The 13,664-nt window shown below is 39.8% G+C and overlaps 1 protein-coding gene across 1 annotated transcript in view; it reads left to right on the top strand.

Moving 5' to 3' along the window:
• The window catches only part of HMG20A (high mobility group 20A), a 75,794-nt gene that overhangs the window by 42,883 nt on the left and 19,247 nt on the right, over positions 1 to 13,664 (top strand). The window contains exons 2-3 of the mRNA XM_087428735.1: positions 5,226 to 5,318; positions 10,683 to 10,830. Coding sequence (XP_087284861.1) covers positions 5,230 to 5,318; positions 10,683 to 10,830 — 237 coding nt within the window. The 5' untranslated portion in view covers positions 5,226 to 5,229. The remainder of the gene's footprint in view (positions 1 to 5,225; positions 5,319 to 10,682; positions 10,831 to 13,664) is intronic.

Raw genomic sequence — 13,664 nt, 5'->3', positions numbered from 1 at the left:
CTTGCATGTGTCTACTTTTCCCATTAAAGCCCTTAACATATTAATCATAATTTTTAAAAATTCTGGTCTGATAATTCCAACTTTCACACTATGTCTTACTCTGGTTCTGATGCTTGTTCAGTCCCTTCAAACCGTGTTTTTTGTCTTTTAGTATGCCTTGGCAGTTTTTGTTGAAAGGTAGCCATGATGTCCTAGGTAAAAAGAATTGTGGATATATAGGCCTTTAGTAATGTAGTGGTAGGGTGTGGGGGGAGGAGAAGCATTCTATAGTCCTGTGATTAGGTCTCAGTCTTTTGGTGAGCCTGTGCCCCTGGACTGTGAACTTCACCCGTGCTTCTCAGGTTCTTTTCCCCCCTTTAAGTGGGACAGGATGGCTAGAGGGGGCTGGAGTTGTGTAGTTCTTAGCCCCTATGTAAAGCTAGAGGGGGGCTGGAGTTCATATTCCCCTAGCACTCCTAAAAAGTGTGGTAAGGATATGGAGAATTTGGAACTCCCATACATTGCTAGTGGGATTGTACAATGGTGCAAATCCTTGGGAAAACAGTTTGGCAGTTCCTCAAAATGTTAAACATGGAGTTACCATATTAACCAGCAATTCCATTCCTAGGTATATGCCCAAGAGAATTGAAAACATGTCCACACAAAAACTTGTACACAAATTATTTGTTCATAAGCAGCATTATTCACTATAGCAAAAAGTAGAAACAACCCAAGTCTATCAGCTGATGAATGGATAAACAAAACGTGGTATAGCCATACAATGGAATATTTTTCCATAAAAAGGAATGAAATACTGAGACATGCTACGATGTGATGAGCCTTGAAAACTTTATGCTAAGTGAAAGAAACCAGATGCAAAAGGCCATATAATGTATGATTCCATTTACATGAAATGTCCAGAATAGGTATATCCATAAAGACAGAAAGCAGATTAGTGATTAGGCGGACCTAGGGGAAGGAAAGGATGGGGAGTGACTGATAATAGGTACTGAGTTTCTTTTTGGGGTGATGAAAATGTTCTAAAATCAATTATGGTGTTGGTTGTACTACCTTGTAAATAAATGAAAGCCACTGAATTGTATACTTTAAAGTGGTGAATTATATGGTATGTGAATTATATGTTTAAAAAAATAAAACAGGGTCCCGCCCGGTGGCATAGTAGTTAAGTTCAGTGCACTCCGCTTCAGCAGCCAGGGGTTTGTGGATTTGGATTCTGGGCGCAGGCCTATGCACCCCTCATCAAGCCGTGCTGTGGTGGCATCCTACATACAAAATGGAGGAAGATGGGCACAGATGTTAGCTCAGGGCCAATCTTCCTCACCAGAAAAAATTAAATAAATAAAAATAAAACAATTTAGGATGATTTTTGGTGCAAGTCAGGGATGGGGAGTATGACGAGATGAGGCTGAGCGGGTGGGTTTGGGTGAGTTAGGTTTAAGTTGATTGGCAAAGTTTGACAGAGCGGATGTGGCAGTTGAGAAATATCCTTAAGAATATACAGAATGGACCGGCCCCATGGCTTAGCAGTTAAGTGCGCGCACTCCGCTGCTGGTGGCCCAGGTTCGGATCCTGGGCATGCACCGACGCACTGCTTCTCCAGCCATGCTGAGGCTGCTTCCCACATACAGCAACTAGAAGGATGTGCAGCTATGACATACAACTATCTACTGGGGCTTTGGGGGAATAAATAAATAAATAAAATTATTTAAAAAAAAAAAGAATATACAGAATGACTGCTGAGAGCATTTAGGGCCCAGTTGTGGTTGGATACCATAAATTTATAGTAGTACCCTTTAATTTGTGATGTTTCTTCAGTACCATCTTGAGCAAAACCCGGAGTTGGTCTACATCTAGAGTATAGAAGGATAGCAAGGCAAAGGAATTGAGAGTGTTGGCAAAAGAGTATTTGCAATATAGCCATGAAATGTTAGCTGGACAGAGAAGGGAAAATCAAGGGTCATGAACAGAGACTTATGTGATTAAAGGGCAGTTGTAGTAGAAGTAATTGAGAGAACTGAAATGACAGGAGATAGTGGTCAGAGATTTTTTAATTTGAGATTGGTATAGCCAAGTGACATGATTTTTAGAGGAACTGGGAATTTTGCACAAAGGTTGTAGTATGGAAAATGAGAGCAGAATCCCACCTCTCAACTCTGAGGTGTATGGTTGGGGAGGGGCTTGGTGGGGAGGGTAATTGGTGCATCTCCATGAGAGAACTTAATGAAGTGGGATTAACACATGTAAAGTAAAGAAAGGGCACTTGAAAAGAGCCAACCCTAGAAAAAGGAGGTAGAAATTATGCTTCCAGCACTGTCCAACACATTTGGAATAACATAGTCTCATTGTTAAGATCATCCCTTGTGTTGGGAAAGGTTACTAGAACAATCTTAGTTGAGGAACATTTCTTAACCTCTACCTGACTTCCTTTGTTTTGGCCCTGTATTGACCAAAGCAATATTCTGATTATGATTTGCTCCCCATATTACTACAGGGAGAGAATGTGTTGATTGACCAATAAATATCTAGTGTGCTTAAGATAATTCTCATTACAATTTTATAATCATCATTAAAATAGCTTAAATTGGCACTCTGTTTCGTACGTCAACTTTTTTCAGTGTTTAATGTTAGAGGGAATTTTTGGATTTCCAAAGCTACAGTCCATACCCTGGTTCAAAGTGTAAGCCCCAAGGTAATACCATTTTTTGAGCCCTCCAGGTAGAAGCCTTCATTGGATGAGTCCATTCTGCAAGGAAATATCCATGATATACCTATTTATGTAAACTGCAGTGGAGAACCAAACTGATATATTGCTTTGCTTTTGTCCTATTTCTCTTCTTTCCCCTTCCAGGGGAGCATTCATTACATTTCTTAAGTGCTTTGCATAAAATTTCAAAGTTCAATGTGACCTCTGTACTGGGACCTTATCAAGCACGGATGCTACACTGAAGGGCTTTTGGCAGTTGCTGGCTTGGTGGCCGTGATTCAGTTTGAATCACCCCTTCATGGACCATATGAAAGCAGATTCTTGCAGGATCCCAGCCATATTCTTGGGAATTATTTTCTTTTCCAACTTATTAGACTAGTTTAGAGGCCTTTGGGTTTCGCTGGACTTTTTCCTCATTTCCTTCTTTTGTTGATCTTGGACCCTTAACCTTCCACCCACTTTGTTACTCATTTCTTAGGGACCTGACTACTCAGTAACATAACACTAGAGAAAATATATCTGAAGCCATACGGTTGAGTAAAATAAACTTAAGAGGGAAAAAAAGGCAAGAAATGTGTGTTCTCTGAACTTCCTTTGTTTATATGATTTGTTTATATGTTGTTAAGGTTGTGTTGTTCAGCTGCCTCCCCATATTTCAAAAATGACTAAAGATATCTAGGAAACACTCTAAGAGGGTCATGTGGCCTAGTGAATGAAAAGACACCTTATTTGTCCACCACCAGATAATGTATCTTGTTTTGAGGTGTGGGAGGGATGCCAAGAGCTTCAAATGCTGAATCTTGAGGTTCTTGAAAGGCCATTTACTTCTAGGGAGACTTGCAGAAAGAAGCCAGTTAAATGAGTCCTTTTAAGGCTTGGGGGTATATACCTGGCTATTTGAATGTTTGCTCATGGTATACAGTTAGGCTATATGGCATCTAATTAATTAGTTTTCTTTTGGTAAAATGAATATTGGTGTAAGGTGATGTTAGCAGCCCAGGCTCTACTCTGGTCTTTGTATAATGGAATTAAAACATAAGCACGCTTGTGTCAGGATAGAATTTTGCGGTATTTGTTAGAGGCTCTTGTAAACCCCCCTATCTTGATGTTAGCAAGAATCCTTGCACATAGAATAAACTTACTCTGTGGTTGAGTAGGAATACTCTCTCTGCCTTCTATGCTCTACCCACTATAACGGGTAATAGATATATAGAGATGCATTTTTTTCACATTAAGCTATTTATGGAACTTGGTCTGCTAAATAACAAATTTAGGAGTGAAAACAAGAAATAAACCATCAGTGTTATCATTTTGGAAGTAAATTACTCTTGAACATTTAGAATATGGTGTCGGTGTCATCTGCATTTTCTTCGTATTTCCGCCTCAGTGGGATGAATCGTAGCTCTGCTTGTGCTGCTGTGCTTTTTAATCGCTGTTTTGCTAGGTCTTAGCAGCAGCACCTGAAATTACTGCTGAGGGAGCTCCTAAGTGAGTTCTCATAATTTGCTTCTCAATTCTCCCAGTTGATTGAGGCACTCTTTTTCTTGAGTGGTTTGCAGTTCCACTTAAGTGGCTGATGTTTGGGGTCACTATTGAATGTTTTGTTTGAATATTACTTTCATGATGAATGGAAGGCTGCTGCTTTTAGCTATATGGGGTGAAGCCCTTGGTGGTAAGCTTTGAATGGGAAAAATCTTTCTTTGTGATATGCTAAATTAAATTACTCTCTTTGTCACTCTGTCCTTTTATCCTTTCAGTCTGATAACCTCAAGTCTTGATTTGTTTTCTTCAATTAAGCTTAGTTGTTTCCTGTACCCAGGTGCATGCTATTTCCACATCGGTCATCATGGTGATGTGGAGCATATTTCTGACCTGGAAGTGTGGTTTTTTTTAACTCTGAACCACATCAGTATGCCTTTCATCCTCCCCTTCCTTTGCATTATTTCCTTCTGGAGAGCTCAGTTTGTCACTGTTTAATCTAAGGATGATTCATCTGGGACTGAGAACTAGTAATGCTGTAATAACAATACCTTTCTTTATATGATAATACTCAGAGCACTTACCATCCTAGCCTTTCTCTGTTTATGAAGGACTTTCAGTTTAATCCTTCACAATAACCCTGTGGGTTAAGTCAGCAATTTTGTCTGTGTCTAAGATGGTGAAACTGTATTTAAATAACTTGCTTGGGGTTGCAATGCTTCTGAGTTACTCTGCTTAACAATTTTTACAGGAAATGAAGAATACTTTTGAAGATATTCTGAGTGAACAAAAAGAATTTGCCAAACTGTGTCCCAGTTGTTAAAAATCTAACTGTTTTTAGACTGGTCAGTTGATAAGACCAAGGTTAAAAGCCATTAACCATGGAATTTAAGTTGATGTGTCCAGGTCAAGAAAATAAATATTTAGGTCAGTTTCTATTCTGCTTCTAATGTGTTAGGGAAGGCTGGCTCTTAAATTAGTGGAACTTGAACTGAAAATAATTAAGCCATTAATTACTTTTTTTATTCTGTCTTCTTTTCAGAGAGATGGAAACCTTGATGACTGGTTCCACCCTGCCTCCCCTTTTTGCAGATGAAGATGGCTCCAAGGAGAGTAATGATCTGGCTACAACTGGGTAAGCAGCTGCCTTGGGACACTGGGCCTTTGCGTACGCTTCCAAACAAAGCTTCTGACGATGTATGAGGTGCTAAAGAGGCAGTTTTATATCATAAGAATAAAGAGTATGTTTGTTATGTTTTGCAAAGAGAGTGAGAGCCATTGTAAGCTGCTTTGTAAACTGCATTCAGCTGTCATTTGCAGTGCTCTGGTTGCTGTGAACTGGAACAGCGGTATGTGGGATCTAGCAAACATCGCTGACTCCTGCTTAAGAGAATTACACAGTCACCATTAAGGAAATACCTGCCACAGGGCTAGCTCTGAAAATCAAATGCATTTTCTGTTTGAATTGCCACAGATATTAAAATAATTTTTTTCCCAAAGATCAGATTTTTTTTAAGGTCAGATTTTTTAATATAGTTCTTTATTCAAGATGCCTAGGGGCTCTAGCTGACTTCTGTTCCCTTTTTTGCCTCCCCCCCGTCTCCTTTCTTTGATATTTTTGGACAGATATATAAAGGAATGTAGAAAAGGGCTAATAGCAATAGTTCCTCTTCCCTTGAAAATCTCTGTTCCGCTTGAATTTTTATCTTTTCTGGATATTGAGAAGTTATTTGCCAAAGAAGAAATATATTCACTAATAGATCGAAGTGCTAGCTAATCCCTAAGATGAATTATTTTAATATTCTTTAGAGCTCTGTAAAAATAGACTACACTTTGTAATTCTGTTTCCTTCCCTCACTTTCATTTCTTACCTCATTAACATCTGCCTTCTGACCTTACTATTCAGATGAAACTGTCCTCCAAGACTTTTCTAAAGGCTGCCTAGTTGCTAAATCCAATTCATTCAGTAAAAATTTTCTGAGTGTCTACTCTGTGCCAGACACTCTTCTAAGCACTAGATATTAAGCAATGACCAAAACAGACAATAATGCTAGCCCCTATAGAGCCCAGATTCTACTGGGAAAGTCAGACAATAAACAGGATAAATAAGTAAAATATCTACTACGTTGATAAGAACTATGGATTAAAAAATAAAGTAGGGGAGATAGGAAGGGTTTGGGGTGCAATTTTAGATCAGATGGCCCAGGAAGGCTTTAACAAGAAAGTGACTTGAATAAAAACCTGAAGGAAATAAGGTAGCTAGCCTGCAGTTACCTGGGGAAGATTATTCTAGGCAGAGGGAGGAATAAGTGCAAAAGCAGGGAGGTAGGACTGTTTCTACACTTTAGAAATAACCAGGAGGCCAGTGTAGCTGGAGCAGAGTATACCCGGGGGAGGGTAATAGAGGGCTGCATCAGTGCTTCTCAAACTTCAGTGTGCTTAGGAATTGCCTAGAGAGCTTATTAAAATGCAGATTCTGAGTCAGAAAGTCTGAGGTAGGGCCAGAGATTCTACATTTAATAAGCTCCCAGGTGATGCCAGTGCTGCTGGTGTGAGGCCCATACTTTGAGCAGTAAGGGACCAGGTCTTGTAGGATCTTATAGGTCAGATAGATCTGACCTATATAGTTAAATAGTTAAATAGTTTGACAATTCCTCTGAGTGAGGTGGGAAAGCATTGGAGGATTTTGAGCAGAATGATATGATCTGACTTATTTTTTAATAGGATCCCTGTGATTGTTATATAGAGAATAGAGTGAAGGGAACAGGGGCTGAAGCAAGGAGACCAGTTAGGCTCCTGAGGTAATTCAGATGAGAGATGATGGCTTGAAGAATATCACTAGTGACTTTGACAAGAGTATTTTTGGTGGAGTAGTAGGGTCAAAAACCTCATTGGAATGGATTTCAAAGGTAATGGGAATGGGGGGTGGTAAGAAGTGTGGAATTCTAGATTTATTTTGAACGTAAACTGAGCAGGATTTGTCTGAAAGACTAGATGAGATAGGAGAAGGGAGAAAAAAAGCAGTCAAAGACAACTCCAAAGTTTTGGCCTAAAAGACTGAAGGGATGGAACTGCCATTAAATTAGATGTGGAAAACTAGGTAGGGGAGGGAATTTTAGGAGCTCAGTTTTGGAGATTTTAAATTTGAGATGCTTGTTAGATATCCAAATGGAGATGTCAAGTAAGCAGCTTGATATCAGGTTCTGAAGTCAGGGGACGTCTAGACTAGAAAGAGAAACTTGGGAGTCTTCGGTATATCGCTAATATCTAAAGCCATGAGACTGGATGAGATCACCAAACAATTAGCACTTTGTAGATGGAAAAGAGAAGAGATCTGACACCTGAGCTCTGAGATACTCTGGTATTTAGAAGTCAGGCAGATGAGGAAGAATCAGCAAAGAAGACTAAAGAGAGCGGCTAAAAAGGTAGCAGAAAAACCAGAGGAGTGCAGGGTCGTGGAAACCAAGTAGAAAAAGTATTTCAAGGGAGAAGAAATCAACTGTGTCAAATACTTTTGGAAGATCAGGTAAGATAAGACTGAGAAATGACATTGGATTTAGCATGGAGGTCATTGGTGACCTTGACAAGAGTTATAAGCATATCTCTCCTTTGGGTTGGGTTTAAGAGAGAATGAAAGGAGAGAAATTGAAGTCAATAAGTATAAACAATTCTATAAAGGAAAGGAGAAAAAGGAAGTGGGGTCAAGAGAGTGCTTTTTGTTTTGTTTTAGGATCAGAGTAATAATGTCGCATTTGTATGCTGATTAGGCTGATCCAGCAGAGAGAAAAGAATTGGTGATGCCAGAAAGCGCAGAATCGCTGAAAACCTGTCTTTGAGTAGGCTAGAGGGCGTAGGATCCAAGGCACAAATGGAAGGGTTGTTAGCTTTAGCTGAGAGCATGGAGAATTCATTCATAGGAACAAAGAGCCTTTTTTTTTTTTTTCAGTCTTGTCATCTCTGAGGCATTTGACGCCTTTGACCACTCCCTGCTGATGCCTGTCCATTTCAGTCAGGGATTCATAGGATTGGTACTCTTTCCCAAACCTAGTTCTCCTATTTTACTGAAATAAGAGTGTGTAAGAGTCAGTAACTTAAAAATTGACGGCATGGGTGAAATGAGAATGACAGTGAAAGAACAAGTCGCCTTAGACGTCCAAAATGATTCAAATATTTGGAAAACAAAGCTGCTGAGATCAAACTGGATCTCTGATCGCACCTTTTTTCAGAGAACATGATTGGCATGGAGTTCCTAGCTTCTCTTATCTATCCTTTTTCAAAACACCTCAAAAATGTAGGAAGCTCCTACTTAAAATCATCTATTATGTTTTCTAGAAAGGGTCAGAAAAGTATTATTTCTTTCATTTCCAGGACAGTCTGCATCTGCTTTCATTTATTTCTCAGTCCACTGTAATATGGTTTTTTATTCCCATAATTCTATTTAAAACTGTACTCCCTAAAATTGCCAGACCTCCTTCAGGTCTTCAAATTGAGCACTTTTTAGCCTATTTTATTTGACATCTGCAACTTTTTACTTGATTAATACCTCCTTCTTAAAAATCTCCCTGCCTGGGCCTCTGTACCAGTATTCGCTCCTAAATCTCTTAAGGCCCTCCTTAGTCTTTCCCGGCTCTTCTCACACTTGCTCCTAAAATGATATTGTTCCAGCAGAGTTCTATCCTGACTTTTCTTCTCACTGTCTTTCTGGAGAATATCTAGCACTTCCCATTATTTCCATGAGCTGATGCCTCTCAAATCTGTCTCATGCCTTTTCCTCACTTCTGTTCTATCAGGGCATGTTTCCAGTTGTCTGTGGGACAGCTCCACTTAATTATGCCATGAGTGTTTCAAACCTACCATTTTCTGTCTGTCTGTCTTTTTTTTTTTTTTTGAGGAAGATGAGCCCTGAGCTAACATCCATGCCAATCCTCCTCTTTTTGCTGAGGAAGACCGGCCCTGAGCTAACATCTATTGCCAATCCTCCTCCTTTTTGTTTTTCCCTTTTTTTCCCCAAAGCCCCAGTAGATAGTTGTATGTCATAGTTGCACATCCTTCTAGTTGCTGTATGTGGGACGCCACCTCAGCGTCGCGGGACAAGCGGTGCGTCGGTGCGCATCCAGGATCCAAACCTGGGCCACCAGTAACGGAGCGCACGCACTCAACGGCCAAGCCACGGGGCCGGCCCTGTCTGTCTTTCTTACACACACACATTCTCTCACTCTCCAGTTGTAACTTTGGCTAATAGTACATAATCATGCAATCTGGGAACCTCAGAATTAGCGTTGATTCTTCTTTTTGCCTTCACTATTTATATTCAGTCATTAAGTTCTCTCCATTCTACCTCTTAAGTGTCTCCTAGCGTTCTCTCCCCTATTCTCCATCCTGCCTGCCCTTGTCTATCACTTAGTCTATTGCAGTAACCTCCTGAGAGGTTTCACTTTTTCCTTCTATACCCTGTTCTTTCTGCCTGTAATGATGTTGTTTACGTGATAAATGCCTATTCATCTTTAAAGACCTTCTCGTAAAATCTTTCTTAACATCCTCTCTATCTATATAAAATTCATCATACCCTCTACCGAGCCTTTATAGCACATTTTACAAAACCCTATTTCAGTACTTAGATTGCATTGTAATTATTTGCCTATAACCCCATGGAATATACATTTTTCCAGAATAATGACTGAATGTTACTCTCTTATTCCATCTTCCTCCACCTTCCCCTCACTCCCTCCCCAAAAAAACCCTCAAACTCCGTAGCACATGGTGTTGCCTTTTCTTCCATTCCTTTATCCACCTGTGATAGAGTAAGTCAGTCTAAGACCCAGCCATCAATCTGTACCTTCTTGTGTCCACTTTTCAGAAGGATGAGATCTGGTTTGCTGACTCATCTGGAACAGAATGGTGAGAACAGAAAAGAAATATCTGTCTGATTTATTAACATTTATACCTGAACTTACTGAACTTAATAATATTGTTCTTAGATGATCTGGTTGTCAATAAACTCTATAATCCAAGAAGGAATAGCCTATGGAATCTACGATAAGACATATTTCTTATGCCCTTCAAGAACTCTCTCTTCTGTGATGGGGGCAAACTGCCTCTGCAACTCCCATTCCTACTCTCCTTTTCCATTAATAGTATTTTGTCTTTACATTGGAAATACATGAAAGGTAGCATATAAGTCAGACTCTATTGCACACTCAGAACTAAAATGGGAAGTCAATGTTGAGGGTAGACTTAATTTTGGGGGAAAAGATTATAGATACTTTTAGTAGGAGACTTCTCCATGGAGCTGGCCTGGTTCAATCAAGCACTGAAACCATTTTTTTAAATGCTCTGTAACTGTTCTGGAGACGTTGTTTATATTTATGCAGATGAGATGTGGGAATTAATTCATAGACTGGCATGTGCTTTTGCTGACCGTACAATTTGTCTTGAACTTTAGTAAATAGGAGTTTTTGATCTGTTGTACTGAACTTTTACACTTCTGCTTATTCTTCAGATTAACCCACCCAGAGGTTCCATATAGTAGTGGAGCCACATCATCTACCAACAATCCAGAATTTGTGGAGGATCTATCCCAAGGTCAGTTGCTTCAGAATGAATCTTCAAATACAGCAGAAGGCAGTGAACCGAGGCATGAAGATGAGGTAAGCTGAAGTTATCTTCTCCTATTACTGGCCTCTGAAGCTTCTGAAGAAGCAGCCAGCAAGGGACTTGATCAAGGTGTTCATCATCTAGCCTTACATTCTGCAAAATTTTCTGTTTTATATTTCCTGTTTACATAGAACCATATTAATGGTTTTAATGACATACAGACACGTAGACTCTGTTTTTCCCCTGCCCAAGAAATTATACCTACATCATATTAGATGCTGAACAAATGCTTCTTGAATAAGTGAATGATTTAATTAAATAAGTAATTAATGACAAGTCCACATACCCTTGTTCAAGACCACGCACTGCTCATCAAGCCCTACAGCATAGAGGCATATGTGCCCAAAGGATTCGCACCACTTATCGAGTCATTCACCCTCCCATACAGGGCATCTTTCTCTAATTCACACATAGGTTCCATATGGCCGTGGGCAGTCATGCCCTTGTGGGACTTGCGGTGTTCCTCACAAATGACTGATTACATTGTCTGTGTTTTAAGGTACTCATTTTTAGCCATAAGAATACCGCCATTGATTTTTGTCTTTTTTCTTATTTTAAAAGAGCTGATTTTTTTCATGTTGGCATTCTTAGATTATGGTGAATGCTTAAAGCTTCTTAAATATCTTAAAATCCTTAGTAGCTTTAATTTTACTGGGTTTACAAAATAAAAACAAAAAACTGACACCGAATAGACCATTTGCCTAATGTTGAATTATTGCACCATTTTATATATATTTGGAGAAGTGCAGAACTGTAATTAATATTTAGATGTTTTTGTCCCATTTTGCTTATCTTTCTCTTCCCTGAAATAAGCATTCTTGTATCCATAAAACATTATTAATCCCATTTAAAATCACATCAAAAAGAATAAAATACGTAGGAATAAATTTAACAAAGGAGATGAAAGACCTATACACCAAAAACTGTAAGACATTGTTGAAAGAAATTGAAGAAGACATTAAGAAATGGAAAGGCATTCCATGTTCATGGATTGGAAGAATAAACATAGTTAAAATGTCCATGTTACCTAAAGCAATCTATAGATTCTGTGCAATCCCAGTCAGAATCCCAATGACATTCTTCATGGAAATAGAACAAAGAATCCTGAAATTTATATGGAACAACAAAAGACCCCAAATAGCCAAAGCAATCCTGAGGAAAAAGACAAAGCTGGCGGTATCACAGTCCCTGAATTCAAAATATACTACAAATTTGTAGTAATCAAAACAGCATGGTAGTGGCACAAAAATAGACACACAGATCAATGGAACAGAATTGCAAGCCCAGAAATAAAACCACACATCTATGGACAGTAATGTTTGACAAAGGAGCCAAGAACATACAATGGAGAAAGGAAAGTCTCTTCAATAAATGGTGTTGAGAAAACTGGACGGCCACACGCAAAAGAATGAAAGTAGACCGTTATCTTACACCATACACAAAAATTAACTGAAAGTAGATTCAAGACTTGAATGTAAGACCTGAAACTATAAAACTCTTAGAAGAAAATATAGGCAGTACACTCTTTGACATTGGTCTTAGCAGTATCTTTTCGAATACCATGTCTACTCAGGCAAGGGAAACAAAGGAAAAACAAACAAATGTGACTACATCAGACTAAAAAGCTTCTGCACAGCAAAAGAAACCATCAACAGGGCCGGCCCCATGGCTTAGCGGTTAAGTGTGCGCGCTCCGCTACTGGTGGCCCGGGTTCGGATCCCGGGCGCACACCGACGAACCGCTTCTCCGGCCATGCTGAGGCCACATCCCACATACGGCAACTAGAAGGATGTACAGCTATGACATACAACTATCTACTGGGGCTTTGGGGGGAAAAAAAAGGAGGAGGATTGGCAATAGATGCTAGCGCAGAGCCGGTCTTCCTCAGCAAAAAGAGGAGGATTAGCATGGATGTTAGCTCAGGGCTGATCTTCCTCACACACACACCAAAAAATCTATATGCTATCTGCTGTGGGAAACAAACTGGTCTTTGGATGGTATCAATGAAAAACACCCTTCATGTGGGGCCTGCCAGGTGGCGTAGCGGTTAAGTGCGCATGCTCCGCTGCAGCAGCCCGGGGTTCGGATCCTGGGCATGCACCAACACCCCGTTTGTCAAGCCCTGCTGTGGCAGCGTCCCACATAAAATGGAGGAAGATGGGCACAGATATTAGTCCAGGGCCAGTCTTCCTCAGCAAAAAGAGGAAGATTAGCGACAACAGATGTTAGCTCGGGGCTAATCTTCCTCACCAAAAAAAAAAAAAGAAAGAAAGAAGTACCCTTCATGAATGATTTTTAATCCCTGTGCTACAACTTGCCTCTTCATTTGCCCAGTGCATGTGACAATATCTTGTTCTGATCTACTGTGACAGTCTCCTTCTCTGGCACAGTGCTGTGTGCTGATTTCTCATTTAGAATGTTCCCCTGTTGGGAGTCAGGGTTGTTAAGTACATACAAAAGCCAAAGCTTGTGTGATCATGACTCCCCTTATTCTCATCTATTGAGATCAGCACTAACATAGTCCCTTAGTGCAACAATTTATAGTGTGGTGCATAAAAGAGTCTGCAAGTGAACCGTCTGGACACTGCATTGCAGTCATTTGTACCTGTGACAGATTTGGAGAGCTTTGAATATCCAGGGCCTTAATGGTAGGCAAATACAACTCTTTTTTTTTTTTTTTAAATCTTTTTTGTTTTTGTGAGGAAGATCGGCCCTGAGCTAACATCTGCCAATCCTCCTTTTTTTTTTTTTTCTTTGCTGAGGGAGACTAGCCCTGGGCTAACATCCATGCCCATTCTCCTCCACTTTATATGGGACGCCACCACAG

This window comes from Ceratotherium simum, chromosome 3, assembly GCF_057802395.1.
Source record: "Ceratotherium simum simum isolate JZ-2026a chromosome 3, ASM5780239v1, whole genome shotgun sequence".
NCBI lineage: Eukaryota > Metazoa > Chordata > Mammalia > Perissodactyla > Rhinocerotidae > Ceratotherium > Ceratotherium simum.
The sequence above is the reverse complement of the archived record's forward strand: the minus strand, read 5'-3'. Positions and strand labels throughout refer to the sequence as shown.